The sequence below is a fragment of the Elephas maximus genome, chromosome 3 (genome assembly GCF_024166365.1).
Source record: "Elephas maximus indicus isolate mEleMax1 chromosome 3, mEleMax1 primary haplotype, whole genome shotgun sequence".
In the NCBI taxonomy this organism is placed as follows: Eukaryota; Metazoa; Chordata; class Mammalia; order Proboscidea; family Elephantidae; genus Elephas; species Elephas maximus.
This window is the reverse complement of record NC_064821.1, coordinates 56237450-56258955: the sequence shown is the minus strand read 5'-3', so window position 1 is coordinate 56258955 and position 21506 is coordinate 56237450. Positions and strand designations below refer to the sequence as shown.

At 52.7% G+C, this 21506-nt stretch overlaps 2 protein-coding genes across 14 annotated transcripts in view; one reads left to right on the top strand and one right to left on the bottom strand.

The window, feature by feature from the left end:
- Nucleotides 1–11391: 11391 nt before the first annotated feature.
- On the top strand, nucleotides 11392–18136 carry MFAP2 (microfibril associated protein 2). 2 transcript variants are annotated; one of them, XM_049878065.1, is made up of 9 exons: nucleotides 11392–11473; nucleotides 13930–14004; nucleotides 15519–15605; nucleotides 15807–15833; nucleotides 15920–16006; nucleotides 16195–16239; nucleotides 17037–17124; nucleotides 17322–17395; nucleotides 17602–18136. In XM_049878065.1, exons 2-9 carry the CDS (start codon nucleotides 13968–13970, stop codon nucleotides 17703–17705), a joined length of 549 nt encoding a protein of 182 aa, XP_049734022.1. In that variant the 5' UTR covers nucleotides 11392–11473; nucleotides 13930–13967; the 3' UTR covers nucleotides 17706–18136. The 2 variants fall into 2 exon arrangements, with proteins under 2 accessions (XP_049734022.1, XP_049734021.1); XM_049878064.1 differs by having other exon boundaries at nucleotides 11393–11473; nucleotides 15516–15605; nucleotides 17602–18135.
- A 1546-nt stretch (nucleotides 18137–19682) lies between these two features.
- The window catches only part of CROCC (ciliary rootlet coiled-coil, rootletin), a 53193-nt gene continuing 51369 nt past the window's right edge, over nucleotides 19683–21506 (bottom strand). For 6 of the 12 annotated variants that reach the window (XM_049878044.1, XM_049878050.1, XM_049878051.1 and 3 more), the window contains one exon: nucleotides 20365–21290. In XM_049878044.1, the coding sequence (XP_049734001.1) occupies nucleotides 21006–21290 (285 nt within the window). In that variant the 3' untranslated portion in view covers nucleotides 20365–21005. The other 6 variants (XM_049878045.1, XM_049878052.1, XM_049878047.1 and 3 more) reach the window with 3 other exon arrangements.

Here is a 21506-nt window from a genome sequence, read left to right as displayed (position 1 = left end):
TTCTTTCCTGCCCACCCGCCCCTCTCCCCCACCACCACCGCCACCAATGCTGTAAGACATCTTTGTGGTCCAGTTCCTGGCTCGGATGGAAATCCAGGCTCTCAGCCCACGTCTCCCAGCCGGAGCCACGTACACCATCTCATGGGGAAGGGTGGGGTTCCTGACCTCATCCCACCCATGGACATTGGCCAAGCCCCTCTCCTCGGGAGATGCAGCTCAGTTTCCTGGCTCATCTGCTGGGCAAGGTAGAACAGGAAAGAGAGACTGTATCCTGCCCTCCAAAAGTCCCCCCTCCAGCCTCATTCCTGGAACCCCTGGCACCAGCTCCAGGCCTGCCATAGTGAGAGCTCAGTCAGTTTTCATTGACTCAAACTGGGGAGGAGGGGTGTGGGGTGTGAAAGGTAACTTGTAACATCAGGCACGTTCCAGGACCTGCGCTGGGCCCCAGTCTCCAGTCAGCAATGGTTCAGGGCCGTAGACGACATTAAAGGAGGCTGAGGTTCAAATCCCTCCTCTGCCCTTAGCTGATTATTCCTGAACTTGTTGGCCAGTCACATGCAGGCACAGGGGCTACAGCGATGAACAAAAAACATGCTCTCTGCCTGTGAGTAGCTTAGGACCCAGCATGAGAGGCTGGCAGGGAACCAGCAAATCTCCAAGGACTAAATGGGAGCAGAGCTTGGAAAGGAAGTGGGTGAAGAGCTGCCAGGTGCAGGAGACCTGCATGTGTAAGGTGGTCAAAGGGGTGGGGGGCTCTCTGCAGAGGCGAGCTGAGGCCAGAAGGGTGAGAAGGAGCCCGCCACATGATGGGGGGAGAGGCGCCCAGTAGAGGGACTGGTAAGTGCAAAGGCCCTGAGGCTGGAACAGAAAGACTAGAGTGCAGTGGGCTAGGCAGAAAGTGGTATTGAGGCGTTTTTAGACAGTAGGCAGGCACCAGCTTCACTCTCCTTAACTGCGCCTGATGATTTGAACCCACCTGGTAAAATCGTGTATAAAGTGCATCCAGAGACGGTGCACAATAAGTGGTGGGACTCTTGCCTTGAAAGGGAAATTTGCAAGATGCTATGGGCTGAGACTCAGTGAGCCTGTTGGACAGAGTGGAACTGTCCCATAGAATTTCCAAGGAACGCCTGGTGGATTTAAGCTGCCAGCCTTTTGGTTAGTAGCCGTAGCACTTCAACCACTCTGCCACCAGGGTTTTGACGGAAGTAGTTTTGGTTTTTTGGTATGGGTCCAGAGGAGGGAGGCTGCTCAGCGCCCTTTGAGTAGGGTAGGAAGCCTGGAGGATGGCTTCTCAGAGGAAGAGGGCCTTGGAAATTAGGTTCGGATATGTGGAGAAGAGAGGTGGGGTGGGAGCCCAGTCTGGGAAGCAGGACCAAACACAAGACAGTGGCCAAACCAGTTGCCGTCAAGTCAGTTCTGACTCATGGCGGCCCCATGTGTTTCAGTGGCTATGACCTTTCGGAAGCAGGTCACCAGGACTTTATTCCTAGGCGCCTCTGGGTTGGTTCAAACTGCACACCTTTTGTTAGTAGCTGAGCGCTTAACTATTTGTGACGCCCAGGGACTCCAGATAGTGGCCAAGGAGGGCTTATTTTCCAAGCCCTGAATTAGGACCTGATTTTAAACATTCCATCCTGTTGAGTGATACACTGAACAAAATGCCCTTATTGAAAAGGGCAAATGTAGGCGCCAACCTGGAGGGGGTGATGGCTATGGAGAGGGGCCAGGGCAGGGGCTGGCAGGGCTGGGGAGAGGGAGTGGCTGGAGGGCAGGGGCTGGGCTGCTGGGAAGGCCCTGGAATGAAGCCAGCCTAGGATTTGGCCTTTTCCTCTAGCTCCTGAGTCCCAGGTGAGAGGCGAAGCCCACCCCACCCCCAGGCAGGAGCAGAAGTCTGAGTCCTGCTGAGCCCCCAGCGGGCTTGACCACACCAAGGCTGAAAAAGCGGTTCCCACTCGCCAGAGCCTCACTTCAGCTTTTGGCAGCTGTGGGAGGTTGATGTTGTTTTTAATCCCTGTCTGAGTTTTCCAGTGCTGCTTAAACACAAATACCACAAGTGGGTGGCTTTAAAGAAAAGAAATTTATTTTCTCACAATTCAGGAGTCTGGGTTTTACATATAAGAGAAGGAAACACTGCCTGGTCATGCACCATCCTCACAATCCTTGCTGTGTTTGAGCCCATTGTTGCAGCCGCTGTGTTGGTCCATCTCACTGAGGGTCTTCCTCTTTTCCACTGACCCTCTAGTTTACCAAGAATGGCTCAAAGTCTGAATTCAGGGCACCAGCTCCAGCGGAAGGCTCTCTCTTTCAGCTCTGGGGGAAGATCCTTGTCTCGGCTTCTGTAGCCCCCACATTCCTCCGTTCCTTGGTGACCTTCAGGTGGCATCTGTCTTCTCTCATTTCTGCTTGCCTTTCTCTGAGTCTATGCTGCTTTTTATAGCTCAGAAGTGATTAGGTTTAGGACACACTTATACTGACAGGACCTCATTAACATAACAAAAATTTTATTCCCAAATGCAGTTACATCTGCAGGTAGAGGGGTTAGGATTCCAATACATATTTTGGGGGTATCAAAAACCTAAATGCTTAGAGAAACACCAAAAATTAGTGTAACAGAATATATTTACTATGAGTAGAGACAATTTGAATCAGAGAGTGTCACCCAAACATACCCAGAAGACACTCCAGAGAGGGGTCCGTGAAAGAGGATTATACAGGTCATCGTTATGGTAATTTCTTAAGAAATAGTATCAAACCACAGGACAGGTTACAGAAACAGTCACCAAGGACAAACCATACGTCCTCACACAGCTTCTAATCAGACCCTGGAGTTCCTGCTTCTCAAAGCTTGCTGCACAGAGGTAATTTTCCAAAAGAACCCAATGTCTAAGGTCAAAGGGTCTCCGCTAAACTGCTTACTAAGCTATTGTATGACTTGAAGGTGCCTTCACAGGTCCAGTTCTTTCGAGGCTCAAAAGGGCACCTAAGGGTGAAATGGCTTGGGTGGGTCACCCCAGTTCCATAAACCCAGAAATGTGGATTCCAGGAGAATCAAAACGATTTTGTCAGGGGACGCAACTCAATCCGTAACAATTCCTTTTTTGCAAATGAGAAAACGGAGGCACAGTGATAGTTTGAGCCATGGAGTTGTACTTTGAACTCAGATCTGTCTGACTGCAGGGCCCAGGCTCTCCCATTGGCGGGACAAAAGCAGCTGGCACCATCTCCGACACAGTGAGTGGAGGGTGTGCGTGAAGATGCTGCTCCTCCGGAAGGAAGGCGGGGAGCAGGGAGCAGAGCCCTCGGGCCTAATATCCTCAATTCCAGCTGCAGCCACCACCCAGCAGTGTTTGGAAGCTCTTCCTCTGCCTCCAAGCTGGTGTGTTTGGCCTGCTTATCTCTGATGCTCACAACACACTGAGCCTCTTTTTCCTGTCTGTAAAATGGGGATGAAAAGAACACCTGTCCAAAAGTGTTGCTGTGAAGACTGAACAGAAATGAGGTACTTAGACCCTAGCACTGAGCGTGCACTCTGTAAATGTCGGCTATCACCCAGGCTTTTTTTTCACCAGATTTGACAGACGAGGAAGACAGGGATCAGAGGGCTGAAGTAACAAGTGTAGGTCACCCAGCCAGGAGGTGGTAGAAGCAGGATTTGATGACAGGTGTTTTTTTTTTCTGTTCTGATGCCTGTGCTCTTTTTCCCTCTCCAACCTGCCTCTTGTCACCTCACAGCCACTGCCCTCTCCTCGAATAGTCCAGCCTTTGCTTAGGTTCTTAGGAGCCAGGGAAGTGGGTAAAAGCAGCAGAGGGGACCTGGGAGCCAGGACTTTGACCTGGCAGCTCTGAGGCCACAGTTGCCCCCTTTTTTAGGTGCAGGGAAAAGCATTTCTGGGGGCAGTTGCCTCTCTTACCCCAGTGGGAGTGCACCTGGCAGGGGTAAAGGGCTTAGGGAGGGCAAGGAGGGCTGGGCTGGCCCCCAGGGCTACAGCTCTCCCCGGGCTACAGCTCTCCAGGTGGCAAAAGCCCCTGCCTGCTACACTTTGACAGACACTGGAGAAGGGGACAGCACAGAGTCACTTATTCATTCAACAAACCAGCTCTGGAGCACAAATGATGCATGGAACCTGTTCAGTCTGCCTAAGAGGACTCAGAGTTTAAGGAAGAGGTAATTGGGGGTATGACCAGGAGTGAGGGCTGAAATCAGGGAGTATCCCAGTCTCCTCCTCCCAGGCTGCAGTCCCCACAGCTGTCATCCCTGCCCCAGGCCCAGGATTTCTGCAGCCCTATGGCCAGGCAGGGCTGGGGATGCCCCAGACATGGGGGCCACCCCTCCCCAAATCCAGTCTTTCTCCGGAGAATTGAGTGTTCAGGTCACTCATTCATTCCACAAATGTTTATTGAACTGCTTCTCTGTGCCTGATGGGCAAAAACCAGGATGAGCCACAACACACCTCATTCTGCTTTGATGGGGCTGACAGGCCCATCGGGGACAGGGACAGACTCAAATGGTCACAGAAAGAAGAGCAAGATGACAGGCTGTGTGCAGTAAAGCAGAAGGTGCTTGAGAGTACCTAATGGTGTTACCCGATTAGGGTCCGTGCCCTGGAGCACTCGAGCCGATGAAACATACTCCAAGTCAGACAGAGTGAGAAAATTTGTAAGGAGATGTACACATCACAGGAAACCCGGCAGAAACACAGGCTGTCTCTATGGAGTCCCAAAGAACAATTTTACATTAGAGCTTATATAGAATCTTACAAGAGTTAGAAGCGTCTTTGTAGTCCGTGGAAACCCTGGCGATGTAGTGGTTAAGAGCTATGGCTGCTAGCCAAAAGGTCAGCAGTTCGAGTCCACCAGGCGCTCCTTGGAAACTCTATGGGGGCAGTTCTACTCTGTCCTATAGGGTCACTATGAGTCAGTAATCGACTCCATAGCAGTGGGTTGGGGCAGATGGCCTGACTGGAGGAGTTATTCATTACAAGATACTGACAAAAGACTCGCAGACTAAAGAGATACATGCTCGACATCTCCTTATCAGGCTAAAGATACACATGTCAGACACCTGGGCTCTGATTTCCATGTGGGGGGTATAAGTCACAGGTGGTGGGACAGAACAAAACGAAGTTATTTGTATCAGATCAAACAAAGAACAATGTCTTTAGTATTAGGTCAAAACAAAGTCATTAACAGAGATGTGAAGGAGGAGACAGACAGAGGAAGGAGAAGAACTTATAGGTTCATCATGGAGTTAGTTATGTCAAGCTCTCAGTCGCCCATTTTGAAAAAGTAGACCACACGCTGGGGAGCATTAGGGTCACAACGGGGAGAAAGGGCAGGTTCCTCTGAGGAAGGGAGGTTTAGCTGTGACCCAAACGGCGGGGGGGGGGGGGGGGGGGGCTTCCACCAGAGCCCAGCAGGAGGAAACAGCTTGGACAAAGGCCCTTGTGGCTAGTGTAAAGAAAAATACAAATTGAAATCAACCCATTGCAGTCGAGTCAATTCCGACTCATAGCGACCTCATAGGACAGAGGAGAACTGCCCCATACAGTTTCCAAGGAGTGCCCGGTGGATTCAAACTGCAGACCTTTTGTTTAGCAGCCTGAGCACTTAACCACTACGGCAGCAGGGTTTCCCAAATTGAAATAAGACATTTTAATTCTGTTTGTTGAAAATAAGGGAAGAGCCCCCTCCCCGCTCCCCCACCTCTTTCTTTCAGAATTCACTTTACATAACTTGTAACTGTAAATTCTTTCTTTGTCTCTGAAAAGTATGTAAATATGAGAGATCTTTTCAGAGATCTGGAGCCCTGGTGGCTCCATAAAGATACTGGAAAATTAGCAATTTTATCTTTTTTTTTTCCTTTAATTTCTCCCTTGTGTTTTTTTTTTAAATTGTGTTTAAGTGAAAGTTTACAATTCAAGTCAGTTTCTCATACAAAAACTTATATACACCTTGCTATGTAACCCGGAAACCCTGGTGGGGTAGCAGTTAAGTGCTACGGCTACTAACCAAAGTGCTGACAGCTCGAATCCACCAGGTACTCCTTGGAAACTCTATGGGGCAATTCTACTCTGTCCTAAAGGGTCACTATGAGTCGGAATCATCTCGACAGCATTGGGTTTGGGTTTTTTGGTTTATGTAACCCTACTTGCTCTCACCCTAATGTGACAGCACACCCCCTCCTCTCCACCCTGTATTCCCTGTGTCCATTCAACCAACTCCTATTCTCATCTCGCTTAGAGAGGAGCTGCCAACAGAGTCTCATGTGTCTACTTGACCCAAGAAGCTCACTCCTCACCAGTATCAATTTCTTAGAGTCCAGTCTATCCCTGTCTGTAGAGTTGGCTTTGGAAATGGTTCCAGTCTTGGGCTAACAGAGGATCCAGCGGCCATGACCTCTGAGGTCCCTCCAGTCTCAGTTAGACCATTAAGCCTGGTCTTTTTATGAGAATTTGAGGTCTGCATCCCACTGTTCTGCTCCATCACGGATTCTCTGTTGTGTTCCCTGTCAGGGCAGTGATCGGTGGTAGCCGGGTACCATCTAGTTCTTCTGGTCTCAGGCTGATGGAGTCTCCAGTTTATGTGGGCATTTCTGTCTCTTGGGCTCATATTTACCTAGTGTCTTTGGTAAATTCAGAAATTTACCCTTAAACATGAATGTAATGGGTTGTTCCACTCAGCTATATAAAGGATAAGATTCCTTTCTGTCTTTGCATCACATTCTGGTTTAAGCTTATTCAACAATAAAATTTTTCTTTCTTTTCTATTTTTGTGGAGAGGTGTTCTGGGTTGGTAGTAGATTTAGTTTTTATTAACTTTTCCCCAACACAGGAAGGGGGTGTATGAGAGACCACCAAAAGGTCATTGTGACTTGAGTGGGACCAGGAAGAGAATGAGGGGGCAGGGCTAGACCACGATGAGGAGTAGGATCCTTAGGGGGCACAGGGGAGTTCAGCCTTTGATTCTGGGTGCCATGGTGTTGTGGATTGAATTGTGTCCCCCAAAAACATATGTTGTGTTATAGGGGAAAAAATCACAAGGTTTAGTAAAGCAAAAAGAAAGTTTTCATTTGGCATATATTCAAAAAGACAAAAGTGGGAAGCAGACAAGCATGCTGCCAGAGCTGCCTGAATCCGAGGAAGGTCACAGAATTGTTACCTGATTAGGGTCCATGGCCTGGAGCAGTCGAGCCAATGAAACATACTCCAAGTAAGAAAGAGTGAGAAAGTTTATTAAGGAGATGTAGACATCACTGGGAAACCCTGGTGGCGTAATGGTTAAGTGCTATGGCTGCTAATCAAAAAGGTCAGCAGTTCGAATCCGCAAGGAGCTTCTTGGAAACTACGTGGCAGTTCTACTCTGTCGTCGACAGTGTGTTTGGTTATACATCACCAGGGACCCAGCAGCAACACAGGCTGTCTCTATGGAATCCCAAAGAGCAATTTTACATTACAGCTTATATAGCATCTTACAAGGACAAGGGTTACAAGTGTCTTTGTAGTCCCCTGCCAGACATTTCTTTATTAGCCTAAAGGTATTCATATCAGATACCTGGGTTGTAGGCCACAGGTGGTCGGACATAACAAAAGGTTATTTGCATCAGTTTAAAACAAAGAACAAAGTCATTAACATTTGGTCAAAACAAAGTCATTAACAGAGGTGTGTTAAGGAGGAGGCAGGCAGAGCAAGGGGAAGAACTTACAGGTTCATCATGGCATTAGTTATGTAGAGCTCTCAGTTGCTCATTTTGAAATAGGAATAAACATGCTGGGGAGTATTTGGGGTCACATATTCATGGAACTGGGTCTGGATTTTATTCATCAGTATATATTAACATCACAAAAATGAGTGAAAGCTTCACCTTTTCACAGATTGGCTAGAAACTGTGGTCTTATATTTCGAATTGCCTTTCTTCACAATCATTGATGTAGATTTCAGTAACCCGACAGGAGGGTCTTCATTGGTCTAACAAACTTCTATTCACTAAATGTTAATAGAAAAAGATAGGAGTGAGAAGTCTTTTATGTCCTGTTTGGCTTATGTGAAAAGTTCCCTAAAAATATTTTTATTCCCTAAAGGATAATTTCTAAGATCGTCCCATCTATTGTCTTTATTTCAGGGCCCAGTTGATGTGTCCTTGTGAGTCTTTGTGAGCCCAGCTTCAGCTGGGTCACATTCTCTATGCTCAAGAACAGGCAATAATAATTCCAGTATTATTTTCTAAATCAATTGTAAATCCTAACCTCTATGCCTGTGATTGTAATCCCATTTGGGAATGGGTTATCTTTGTTATGTTAATTAGGCAGGATTAGTGTAGGGTGTGCCTTGAGTCAATCTCTTCTGAGATATAAAACAGATTAAACAAGTGAGCAGAACAAGCCACGTGGACATCTCCCGGGAACCAGAAAGCAGAAGCCGAAAAGACAAGGACCTTCTTCCAGAGCCGACAAAGAGAGAAAGCCTTTCCCTAGAGCCAAAGTTCTGAATTCGGACTTCTAGCCTCCTCAAAAAAGGCATTAAAAAGACAGAAAAGACCAAAATGGATGTTTGAAGAGACTCTGAAACTTGCCCTTGAACATCAAATAGCTAAAGTGAAAGGAAGGAATGATGAAGTAAAAGAGCCGAACAGAAGATTTCAAAGGGGGGCTCAAGAAGACAAAAGAAAGTATTATAATGACATGTGCAAAGACTTAGAGACAGAAAACCAAAAGGGAAGAACACACTCAGCGTTTCTCAAGCTAAAATAACTGAAGAAAAAATTCAAGCCTCAAGTTACAATACTGAAGGATTCTACAGGGAAAATATTAAACGACTCAGGAAGCATCAAAAAAAGTTGGAAGGAATACCGAGTCCCTATACCAAAAAGAATTGGTTGACGTTCAACCATATTAGGAGGTAGCATATGATCAGGAACTGATGGTACTAAAGGAAGAGGTCCAAGCTGCATTGAAGGCATTGTTGAAAAACAAGGCTCCATGAATCGATGGAATACCAACTGAGATGTTTCAACAAACGGATGCAGTGCTGGACATGCTCGCTCATCTATGCCAAGAAAATTGGAAGACAGCTACCTGGCCAACTAGCTGGAAGAGATGCATATTTATGCCTGTTTTCAAAAAAGGTGATCCCGCCGAATGCGGAAATTATTGAACAATACCATTAATATCACACACAAGTAAAATTTTGCTGAAGGTCATTCAAAAGCAGTTGCAGCAGTACATCGACAGGGAACTGCCAGAAATTCAGGCCAGATTCAGAAGAGGACGTGGAATGAGGGATATCATTGCTGACGTCAGATGGATTCTGGCTGAAAGCAGAGAATACCAGAAAGATGTTTTATTGACTATGCAAAGGCATTTGAATGTATGGATCATAACAAATTATGACTAACAATGTGAAGAATGGGAATTCCAGAACACTCAACTGTGCTGAGGAGGAACCTGTACAAAGAACAAGAGGCAGTCATTTGAACAGAATAAGGGGATGCTGCATGGTTTAAGGTCAGGAAAGGTGTGCGTCAGGGTTGTATCTTTTCACCATACCTGTTCAACCTGTATGCTGAGCAAATAATCCAAGAAACTGAATTATATGAAGAACAGGGCATCAGGACTGGGGCAAGACTCACTAACAACCTGCGATATGCAGATGACACAACCTTGGATGCTGAAAGTGAAGAGGACTTGAAGCACTTATGGATGAAGATCGAAGACCACAGCCTCCGGTATGGATTACAGCTCAACATAAAACAAAAATCCTCACCACTGGACCAATAAGCAACATCACGATAAACGGAGAAAAGATTGAAGTTGTCAAGGATTTCGTTTTCCTTGGATCCACAATCAACACCCATGGGAGCAGCAGTCAGGAGATCCAAAGATGCATTGCATTGAGCAAATCTGCTGCAAAAGACCTCTTTAAAGTGTTAAAAAGCAAAAATGTCACCTTGAAGACTAAGGTATACCTGACCCAAGTCATGGTGTTTTCAATCATCTCATATGCATAGGAAAGTTGGACAATGAACAAGGAAGACCAAAGAAGAATTGACGCCTTTGATTTGTGCTGTTGGTGAAGAATATTGGATATATACATGGACTGCCAAAAGAAGGAACAAATCTGTTTTGAAAAATGTACAACCAGAATGCTCCTTAGAAGCAAGGATGGCGAGACTATGTCTCACATACTTGGGGCATGTTATCAGGAGGGACCAGCCCCTGGAGAAGGACATCATGCTTGGTAAAGTAGAGGGTCAGTGAAAAAAAGGAAGACCCTCAAAGAGATGGATTGACACAGTGGCTGCAACAATGGGCTCAAGCATAACGATTGTGAGCATGGCATAGGACTGGGCGTTGTTGTTGTATTGTACATAGGGTCGCTATGAGTCAGAACCGACTCAACAGCACCTAACAACAACAGCCTCCTGAACTGTGAGAAAATTAATTTGTTTGTTAAAGCCATGCACTTGCGGTATTTCTGTTACAGCTACACTAGATAACCAAGACACATGGGAAACTAGCCAAAGGCTTTGAGAAGGCCATAGTGTGATTTGCATTTGAGAAATGTCACTCTAGCTAGCTAGGATGAATCGGGCTGAAGGGTCCCTGCGGGAAGGCCCAGACTGGACACTGTTTCGGAATCCAGGCAAGGGATGATGGTGGTTCACATCATCACTTGGGTGAGGGCAGTGGACAGACTGGAGAGACCATTGGGCAGTAAGTCAGTGGCTAGTGCCAGATAGAATGCAGAGGCTGAGGGACAGAGGGGAGGATGCCTGGGTAACAGAAGGATGGTAGGGTCACTACCTGCACTGGGGACACAGGTGAGGGCCAGGTTTGAGGGAGCATGGGAGGTTGTGAATTTAGGCTTGGATCGTTGTTGAATCTGAGGTGCCTTGGGGACACCGGATTAGCCAGGCCTGGTAGCCCCTGGGATATGTGGGCCTGGCCAGGGCTGAAAGGAACGCTGGTAATGGAAGCCAGCTGAGGGCACGGGAGGTGCAGGAAGAGGAGCGGCTACGGAGACCCAGAAGGCACAGCCAGAGAGGCAGGAGGACATCCAGGCGTCCTGGGAGCTGGGAAAGCCACAGGGGAGCAGGACTTTATAGCTCAGGGGCCTTGGGTAAATCACCTTTTGATTTTGGTTTCCTCCTCTGTAAAATGGAGGAACATACCCAGTTCACCTCGGCTGAGGACCAGATGTGATGAGGAGAAGCGTTTTGCACAGTGTAAAGTGCTGGCCAGATGTGAGCATGGCTCTGCAGGCGCCTCCTCCCACAAGGGCCCCCTTCAGAGGAGGGTGAAGGACCCGAGGGCGCGGCGTGGCGGCCTGGGTGACACGCTCGCGTTAGGACCCAGAGGATGCGGGGCTGGAGGGCGGGCGCCGGCCCGTCGGGGGCCCAGAGGGGGGCTCGGAGCGGGCAAAGGGGCGGTTCCGGCGGGCGGACGCGGAGCGGGCGACAGAGTCAACGGGACAGGTAGGCACGGGCCTGGCGGCCGACCGGGCGAGGGGCGCCGGGGGCCCAGGTCGCGGGCGGGGGCGTCGGAGGGCCTCCAGGGGCGAGGGGGCCCGGACCCCTGATCCTGGGGGCTGGCTACTGGGGCCCTGAGCCCGGGGCCATCTGAGCGGGTGCTAAGAGGGCACTTGGAAAGCTTAGGGTCGCTCTGAGGGAAGGGCGCAAGGTGGGAGGACGGGAACCCGAGTTTGAGGGGAGCCAGAAGTGGGGCGTCGGGGAATGGACGGCTTTTGTTCTCCCCGGGAGGGTGGAATGTGAGGGTGGTGGGGGGCAGCCGCCCGGTGGGAGCGGCGGGGACAGAGACGCAGAGAGACAAAGAGAGATCAGAGACGGGGAGCGCGCCTGGGCGAGTTTCCGTGGCTGATTGCTCCCAGCTGTGCGGCGGTGCAACATCTGGTTTCCTCCAGCGGGGCCCCGGCCCGGCCTCTGGAGCAGCCAGAGCCCTGCGCCGGCCCAGCGAGCGTGGGGGCAGGGAGCTCCGAGTCGGCCCCGTTGCTGTGGAAGCGGGTCAGAGGGAGAAAGGGCACCCTCCGGGACAGGTCCTGACCTCCGCACCCCTAAAACTGCGAGATCTGGAAGGGCTTGGAGGTCCCCTGGGAAGGATCCATTACTCCCACCCTGACTCTCCTCTTTATGACCTCCACCCCTTGCCCTGGGGGCCCCTCCCCCACTAAGCCTGGGCCAGGGTCTCAGTCCTTCTGGAGCAGAAGACTCTATGCAGGGGGCCTGGAGGCACTAGGAGGGGCTTTGGAGGCAGACAGGACTTCCAGACTCCTGAAGCCCCTTCAGGCCCCAGCTGGGGGCCTCCCCTTGAGTGGTAACTGCTCCAACTGGCCTGGCTCCCAGCTCTGCCACCAGCCTGGGGGTGGGGAGCGAGGCATGGGGGGAGAGGGTGCAGAGAAGAAGCTCCAGGAATCACAGCCTCCATATGGTGAGGAAGCCAAGGGTTCTCAGAATGGGGAAGTGGGGAGCCAGATGGCCCTGGCTTTTGGGCAGCTCCGGGCAGTAGTCTTATACCCCTGCCCTCCCCCACCCACCTCATCAGACTATAACCAGTCCACTGCCACTCTTGCGACTCCATGTGTATCAGAAGTAGAACTGTGTTCCATAGGGTTTTCCATGGCAGATTTTTCAGAAGTAGAACACCTCGCCTTTCTTCCGAAATGCCTCTGGGTGGACTTGAACCTCCAGCTTTGTGGTTAGCAGCCAAACATGTTGACTGTTTGCACAACCCAGGGAACCAGGAAGGGAGTGAGCTGTTGGATAAGATGGGTAAGGGTAGGGGTAGGGGGTCAGAGAAAACTCAGGATTGGGAGGAAAAAGGGAAGCATGCCCATGATTCTGCCCCTTCCTACCCCGTCCCTGGATTCCCAGGGGGGAAATAAAGCAAAGTTAGGGTTTCCAGCTAGAACTTACTATGTTGTGGCAAAGGGGGCCCTCCTGAAATGGAGAGCCACGTGGACTCTGTCCTCACAGCCCTCCAGGCAGAAGGCTGACAGTCTTGAGGTTGCTCTTCATTGAGCTAGGACTGAACATGGGGACCTTGAGATTCAGCCAGGTTCTCTGTAGCCAAAGATTGGAGGCTGGACTAGACCAGGAGTTCTTGAAGAACCTGGTGAAAGCTATGGACCAATGGTCTCTCTCCAAAAAATCACACACATACACACATAACAGTTGCCATATAATATCAGGGGGTTCAGAGAACCTCTGGGCTGGGTGACATCATGGTCCCCTCCAGTGCTGCTATTCTAGGACTGAGAGAAGTCCTCTTTAGACTCCACCCTAAGGGCTTCCCGCTGCTACAGACAAATAGACCTCAGTTTTGTGAGCCCGCATTGGCATTGAAGACAGCCAGGTCTTGGGAGGCCAGGAGGTCTGGCAGGAGAGGAGTCTTCTAGGGGCTGGGAGCCTTGCCCAGCCTGGCTGCTCAAGAGGCCCCCTAGGCTGGTGTGCATGTGGTTTCCTGCTAAGCTCGGGGGCCCAGGGGCTAATTGGGAGCAGGTGGTGGGGTTGGCAGAGCTGCTAAGGCCAGGCCAGGGCTGGGGTCCCGAGGACAAGACCGGGGTCAGAGATTCACATGGTCAGTGCATTAGACGCCTGGAGAGGTGCTAGGCCAGAGGGTTGGCTTAGGTGGGGTGAGCAAAGTAGGGTCAGGGTTGGTAAGGATTAGATATGTCCCCTGAGTGAGTAGGGGAGGGAGGGGTCAGTTAGTTGCTCAAGATCAGCACCCTTGCCAGGTTGGAGGCCTTGTCCCTTGTGACTTGAGCACCAGGATCATCCTTGAAGTGGTTCCCCAACCCTCCAGATGGCTGGCTTCTATTCCCAGCTGCCCATCTCCAGGCTGAATTCAGGGGACCAGAGGTGGGTTCTGCACAGGCCTGGGGTGCAGCCCTCCCCCTCCTCTCCTCCCACCACAGCGCTCTGACGCCATCCCAGCCCACCTTACTCTGTGACCATGAGAGTTGCCTACCTCTTCCTGCTAGTCCTGCCTGGTAAGTGGCCCCAGGGCTGGGGGCAGCTCCCCTTTATGGGGTGGGAATGAGGCCGGTGGTGGGGAGCTCACAGTAGCCTTCCCTGTGACCTATAGCCAGTCCTCAGCTGCCCTTCTTCCAGACCTCCTTTCCTGCCAGGACCCCAGACTGGACTGGCCAGGTGCCCCAGGGCCTTCTCCTCCACAGCCCTCCACAGCAACAGGCAGGCAAGGTTCAGGAGAGAATAGGCAGGTGCCCAGGTACCTGAAATCCATGCTTCTATTACTGAGCCTCCTGGAAGCCAATGTGCAGTGGTAGGGGGCATCCAAGGCAGGGAGTTGGAAGGCCTAGGTTCTAGACCCATTTGGGGGCCAACTACCCTATACGATCTTGACCTTGGTGGGAGGGAATCCCTGTTGGTCAAACAATAGGTTAGCGGGGATTACCAGTGCCCTGCCAATTCTAACTTTCATTTCACTCATTCATTCAATGGATATCTATGGAGCTCCTATATGGAAACCTGGGTGGCGTAGTGGTTAAGTGCCACAGCTGCTAACCAAAAGGTCAGCAGTTCAAATGCATCAGGCACTCCTTGGAAACCCTATGGGGCAGTTCTACTCTGTCCTGTAGGGTTGATATGAGTCCGACTCAACGGCAGTGGTTTGGTTTTTTGGTTTTATATGTGCCAGGTCCTAGGGATGTAGTGGTTAAGTGCTATGACTGCTATCCGAAAGGTCGGCAGTTCAGATCCACCGGGCGCTCCTTGGAAAGTCTATGGGGAAGCTCTACTCTGTCCTATAGTCGGAATCGACTTGATGGCAATGGGTTTGGTTTTTTGGTTTCATATGTGCCAGGCGCTAGGCTAGGCTAGGCCCTAGGGATATAGCAGTGAACCAGGCCCTGCCCTCATTGAAGCCACCAGTCTGGGGGAAAACCAATTGCTGTCCAGTGGATTCCAACTCATAGCAACCCTATAGGACAGAGTAGAACTGTTCCTTAGGGTTTCCAAGGAGCGGCTTGTGGATTCGAACTGCTCACCTTTTGGTTAGCAGCCTGAGCTCTTAACTACTGCACAAGCAGGGCTCCAGTCCAGGGAAGGGTGGCAGATATAAAATAAGTAGATGTGATACATTTCAGCTTGTTCTGAGTGCCGTGATGGAGAGGGCAGGTGGGCCAGTGTGGCCTCTCAGCAGATTTCATTGAGACCTGAAAGAGAAGCTGCTCAAGTCTTGCAGGCCCATGGGGAGTCAAGTACAAAGGTCTGAGGCAGGCAGGGGCATGGCAAGTTCCAGGAGCAGCCAGGAGGCTAGAGTGGGGAGAGTGGTAGGGTGAGGTCAGGGAGGTGACATGAGACCAGGGCGTGTAAGGGCCTTCACAGGCAAGGAAGGAGTTTGGATCTTGTGGGCCTGAGCATCTGGTTTTAAGATTCTCACTCTCACAGGCCTGCCCTTGGGACCCTGGCCCTGCCTGCCCTCCCTGGAAACCCGTTGGGGCCCCTATTGCCCTTCCCCCACATGCTTTGCTTCTCACAGCAGGCCTGCTGGCTCAGGGCCAATATGACCTGGACCCCCTGCCTCCGTTCCCTGACCATGTCCAGTACACCCACTACAGTGACCAGATCGGTAAGGGCCACCATGCCTGCCCCAGGCCTCCCCCAGTGGCCATGTCATCAAGGCCTGGGTCCCCTGGTCAGCCAGGGAGGTGGTGGGGGTGTGGTGGTAATGGAAATCTCTGGGGGTGGTCACTGGCTCAGTTGTGACTTTGTTTGTCCCTGGAGCCAGCCTGACCCCTCCCGCCAATTCCACCTTCATCTTTGCTTTCAGACCCCCCAGACTACTATGACTATCAAGGTAAAGGGCTGGGGCAGCTGGGGTGGGGATACCCACGGGATCCTAGGGAAGGAGGGGGCAGAGCCTTTATCATCCCCTTGTTGTAGAGGTGACTCCTCGGCCCCCCGAGGAGCAGTTCCAGTTCCAATCCCAGCAGCAGGTCCAACAGGAAGTCATCCCAGCCCCCACCTCAGGTAGGCCACAAATCCCTGCTCACACCCCTCCCCTAATCCCTTTCAAGTCAGAACTCCTGGAAGTGGGGTCTGTGCCTGGGCTGGGAGTGGTAACCCCACCAAGACTTCCCACCACAGGCCCAAGAGCCCCACCCTGCCCTGAGTAGACCCCTACCAATTACTCTTGTCTCCCCCTCTCCTAACACCAGAACCAGGACATCCAGAAACAGAGCCCACGGAGCCTGGGCCTCTCGGTAAGAGGTTTCCTTGACAGTGGAGAAAGGGCAGCATGGCCCAGAAGTTGGGGTAGCTGGGGGGTGGTAGTAGGACAGAGAGAGCCAGGCCTTTTGCTGTTGCTGGGTAGACAGTGTAGGCTGCTGGTGGCAGCAGCCCCCCCTCCCCACCCCGCCCACCGGCTTTAGGCTGGCAACTCCAGCCCCCCAAGGCGCTCTGGGAGATCCCACCCTGCCCCCCCGTGTCTGGCCGGAGGCTGAGTTGGCTGCAGCCTTGGGAAGGGCCCCTTATCCAAAGACAAGGGAGGGGCAGGGAGTGTGCTGGGGGCTTCCTGCCAGCCAGATGGACTGAGTGGTGCACGTGGCGAGGCAAGGCGGGGGCAGGAAGCCCAGGCCGGCTGAGCTGGTGCCCCACGTGCTGTCCCGGCCAGGAGCCTGCAGGAGTGTCTGTGTCTGTGTGTGTGTCTGCATGTGTGTGTTACTGTGTGTTTGGGCCTTTGAGTGTGTAAATGAATATGCCATGAGGTTGGTAGGGACTTTTCTAACTGTGTCTTTGTGGGTGTAAGTTTGTGTTTGAACTTAGGTGTGTTAAGTGTGGTTGTGAGTTTGTATCTGTATAAATATATTGCATAAAATGGGGCAGCCCAGGAGGGTTGGTGGACGTGGGTGTATTTGGACTGGGTGGCCTGAGGGTGAAGAGGGGTACCCAGACTCTGGCCAGTCTCGTGCTGTGCAAGGCTGGGGGCTAACCCCCAGAGCCTTCCCCCACTCTGGATCCCAGGCTGCAGCCCCTAGTCTGATCCCCACATGTCACTCAGACTGCCGCGAGGAGCAGTACCCGTGCACCCGCCTTTACTCCATCCACAAGCCCTGCAAACAGTGTCTCCACGAGGTCTGTTTCTACAGGTGAGCACAGGCCAGCGCCTGCTGGAGGGTGGTGGGAGACCTGTGGACTCCGGCCAGCCAAGGTGGGAGTTTGGCAGTTGAGCTTCACTCTGGTTGAGCCCAGGCCTGGGGGACAGGACTCCTGGGCTCCAGTGCCAGGGTCTGGCTGGCTCTCCCAGTGGGGGTGGGGCTAAGAGCTCCCTGGCCCATCCCCCCAGCCTCCGCCGCATGTACATCATCAACAAGGAGATCTGTGTCCGCACGGTATGTGCCCACGAGGAGCTCCTCCGAGGTAGGAAGGCCCCCACGCCCGGGCCGCCCCCTGCCCCCATGCCCATTTTGTTAGCTGTCCAGCTATCCACTTCCTGGGGCTCCTGAGCTCCAGTACCATCTACTTTTCACTCTCAGAACATCCACCCATCACCAGGGTAGAGGGGGGGAGCAGTTCCCATCGCCCAGCCTCGCCCTGATCCGCACCTCCTTCTTGCCCTCCAATAGCTGACCTGTGTCGCGACAAGTTCTCCAAGTGTGGCGTGATGGCCAGCAGTGGCCTGTGCCAGTCTGTGGCGGCCTCCTGCGCTAGGAGCTGCGGAGGCTGTTAGGGTGGAGCTGGCACCTGTGCCCAGGACCCTTCTCGGATCCACGGGCCCTCAGGCCTGACCTAGTGCCTTTCTCCCTTTCCCGACATTCCCTTTATTCTGTAAGTAAACGTTAGTGGACTATGGCCCTGGGGCTTGTGGGAGGTTGGGCCTCTGGCCCCTCCTCCAACCTGTGGCCACCCATGGGGCAGAATGGAGGCTCCCCACTGCCTAGTTTCTGCCTCCTGGGTGGGGGGCACCCCAGGCCTCTCTTTGTGGGACGCGGGCCTTGATGTGCCTTCTTGGTCCCTCTGAGGACAGACCCCCCAGAGTCCCATGAGGTAGGCTATGTGCCCCCCGCCCCAGCTGGTCTGCTTGGATTTCCTATAGCCCCCTGGGCATGAACCACCTTTGTTTTATACAAAATTAAAAACAAGTTTTTACAAAAGATTCAGAGTCACTTTTTCAGTTGCAAGCAGAGGCGGCGGCCACGTGCCTCCAACGCTGCCTGTCCCCATTGAGAGGCCACCCGGCCCCCAGGGAAGAAGGGGCAGTTCAGGTGCGCAGTGGCCTTGATTGTGCAGTCCCCATCCTGCCTCCTCACCCACCCGCTTCAGCTCTGACCTGCCCAGAAGGATGGGCCCCAACAACTGTCCCTCAGGATGCACGCGTGCCTGTGTTGCAGGGGCGAGTTGCCTGGGGCATAGAAGGTTCAAGGCTACAGCTTTCTCACTGTCAGGGCTGCTGGGGGAGGGCAGGAGTCCCCCATCCCCAGGGGGTGTGAGCCAAGATGGGCGGTGCTTATGGGGAAGCTTCTGGGTATATGTGGGGTGGTGTAAGGCAGGAGGTCAGGGTAGGTGGACTCTCGAGACCAAGGGCTTCTTGGCAGGAGCGGGGGAGAAGGCCGGGGCGGTTTCAAGGGCAGAGGCAGGTGAGCTGTTACAGCATTTCCCTCTGACCGGCTCTGAATGGGTACCCTCACACAGTCCTACTGAGCATTCTGAACAGCCCTATGTGGCACCATGATTAAGTGCCAGACTACAAACCGACAGGTCAGCGGTTCAAGCCTCGCCAGTGGTTCCCTGGGAGAAAGACCTGCCAATCTGCTTCCATAAAGATTACAGCCAAAAAAGCTCTATGGGGTGGTTCTACTCTGTCATGTGGGTTACTATGAGTCAGTATAGACTCGAGGGCACCCAGCAAGCTTACAGACAAGGACACTAAGCCCAGAAGCATTACGTAACCTGCCCAGGGGTTCCAAAGCACTAAGCGGCAGAGCTGGGTAAGAACCTGACTCTGTTGGACTCCAAGCCTAATTTCCCTTTGAAAACGTTTATTGGGTACCTCCTGTGGGTACTTCCTCATAACCACTCTGTGAGGTGTTGCTGTTGGGGTGTGCTGTCCACTCATAATGACCCTATAGGACAGAGTAGAATTGCCCCATAGGGTTTCCAAAGCTATAAATCTTTATAGAAGCAGACTGCCACATCTTTCTCCCGAAGAACAGCTGGTGGGTTCAAATCACCAAACTTTTGCTTAGCAGCTGAGCACTTAACCACTATGCCACCAAGGCTCCTTCCCTGTCAGGTAGGTTCCCATTTTACAGATGAACAAGCTGAGGCTTGGAAAGGCTAAGCAGCGTTGCCCAGGATCACTCAGCAGGGCCAGGGGTGTTTACTCCCAAGCCTGCACTTGTATGACCTGAGGCCTGAAGGGCCTGTCACTGCCCAGAGGGTGGACCCCGCCGTGAAGAGGGGCCAGGGAAAGGCATGAGAACGCTTTGGTAGAAAGAGCTGAGCTGCTACAGCTCCAAGGCTCAAGTGCCCCATCAAAGGGGGGTGGGTGGCCTTGCCACCTGACATCTTGTGAGATTGGGAAAGTTTCTTACCCCTCCACACGGGCCTCTCTGCTCCCCTGTCCCCCTGCACCCCCTCCCCAGGAGGTCCCATTCCTCTTGCCCAGGCCCTGTCCGTTTCCCCTCCCCCGCCTCCCAGCTGGAGGAGGCCTGTTAGTAGTACAGTAAAGAGACATGTCTGTATAAACCTTTTGTAGAAAATGGGGTCTTCTTGTTACAAAAACACAACGGTTCTGAACAGTGAACATTGTAAAAAGGTATAAAAATACAGGGACTGTGCTCTCTGATGAGTTTCCTGACAAACACTCTAAACTAAGGAGGAGAGATCTCTGGGAAGCTGGAGGCAGGGCCTGGGTACTCCTCCTTTTTCCCATAAGCCCATGCTCCAGGGCTGGCCAGAGACAGAGGTCTCCCCCACCCCTGGCTCTGGCTCAGTCACCCTCAAGGAGGGCCTCCTACAATCTAGACTGGCTCACTGAGGGGGTGGGGAGGGTGAATTGAGGTGGGGCCCACAGGCGGGATCCCAAGTGATGCTGGGTAGTCACTGCCGGGAAGCCGCTGCTGGTCTGGCCTGGAGCTGGAGCCCCCACCTCTCACTGCTGCCAGCCAGCTCCTCCTCACCCTGGGACAGGCTCTGGGGGCCCTGTCAGCCAGGCCCTGTTGGCCTTGTGCTGGAAAGGAAGTCCCTCTTCTACCTGGCCACAGGGCTGTTCTCCAGGGTCCCCAGGAAGGGGCTTATTTCCCCAAGGGACCAGAGGGTGGGGAAAAGGGTGCTGAGCTCCTTCGAAGATCCTGCTGCAACTGCCCCTTCAGTGAGGACACCTGGGGAAGACAGGGAAGGTAGGATCAGCCCAGGTCCCCTGCCTGATGTCAGAGGGAGGCAAGTGACTAGTGGAGGGCCCCTCAGCTGCAGATGGGGCCTCAGAAGGGACCCGATGCCCCCTATTTCAGAAAAGATCTGGTCTCATTTTGCTCCATGTAGCAGACAAGTGTCTTCTGACTGCTCAGCATCCCTTTGGAGGGCCACCCCAACCCCATTCTCGGTCTCCATCAACATTTGGGTGGGCCTAGCCCAGGCTGCAGGAGTATACATGTGACTCAAACCCGGCCTATCAGAGCACCCTTGCAGACATGATTGGTTCAGGGATGACCAGGAAAAGACAAGTGACCTAAGCTGGCCAATGGGGATCATCCCTGGGACTTTTGCTGGTGCTCTCAGGAAATGGCCTGTTCTCTTCTCTGGGTTAATGGGATAACCTGAGGCTGAAGCTCCTGGGGGCCATCTGTGCCACCGGGGAGAGCACCTGCCTGGGCATGGAGCCAGAGGAGAGCAGAGTCGTGGAGAGAAGGACTGAGCCCCAATGATATCACTGGAGCACTTGGGTCCAGCCATGCTTGTCACCAGCATAGATGACCCTGGACCTTCTCAGTTATGGGAGTCTCAGCTGCTTATACCCATGAGGTCACAGCTAGCCATTTCCTCCTCCAGCTCCATCTCCATCCTGGCCCAGTCTCCCCAAGGGGTGAGTCCTCCACCTCCTGGGGAGGGGCTGGAGCCCTGGAGGCCTGAGTACCTGCTCCTCCAGCCCACGCACCCTCTGGCGGTGGGCACGCTCCCTTGCCTCCAGGGTGCGCTCTGTCTGCACCTGGGCACCACGCAGGCGCTCCACCTCCTGCTGCAGCTCTAGCCGCTGTTGCTCATCTGCCTCCAGCTGGGTGGGGCTATGGTTCTGCTCCATCACCACCATCTGGGTCTGCAGGGGAGAGCACTAATCAGGAGGTCTGGCCCACTGTGTGTGTGTGTGTGTGTGTGTGTGTGGCTCCTTGGGGCAAGGCCAGTGCAGGTGGGATGCAGGCAAGATCCTTGCTTGTCCCCTGCACCTCTGACCCTTCGGTAAGCCAGTGAATCCTGGGTCAGGGTACCCAGTGATCCCCACTCAAGACATGCACACAGGCACGCGCACACACAC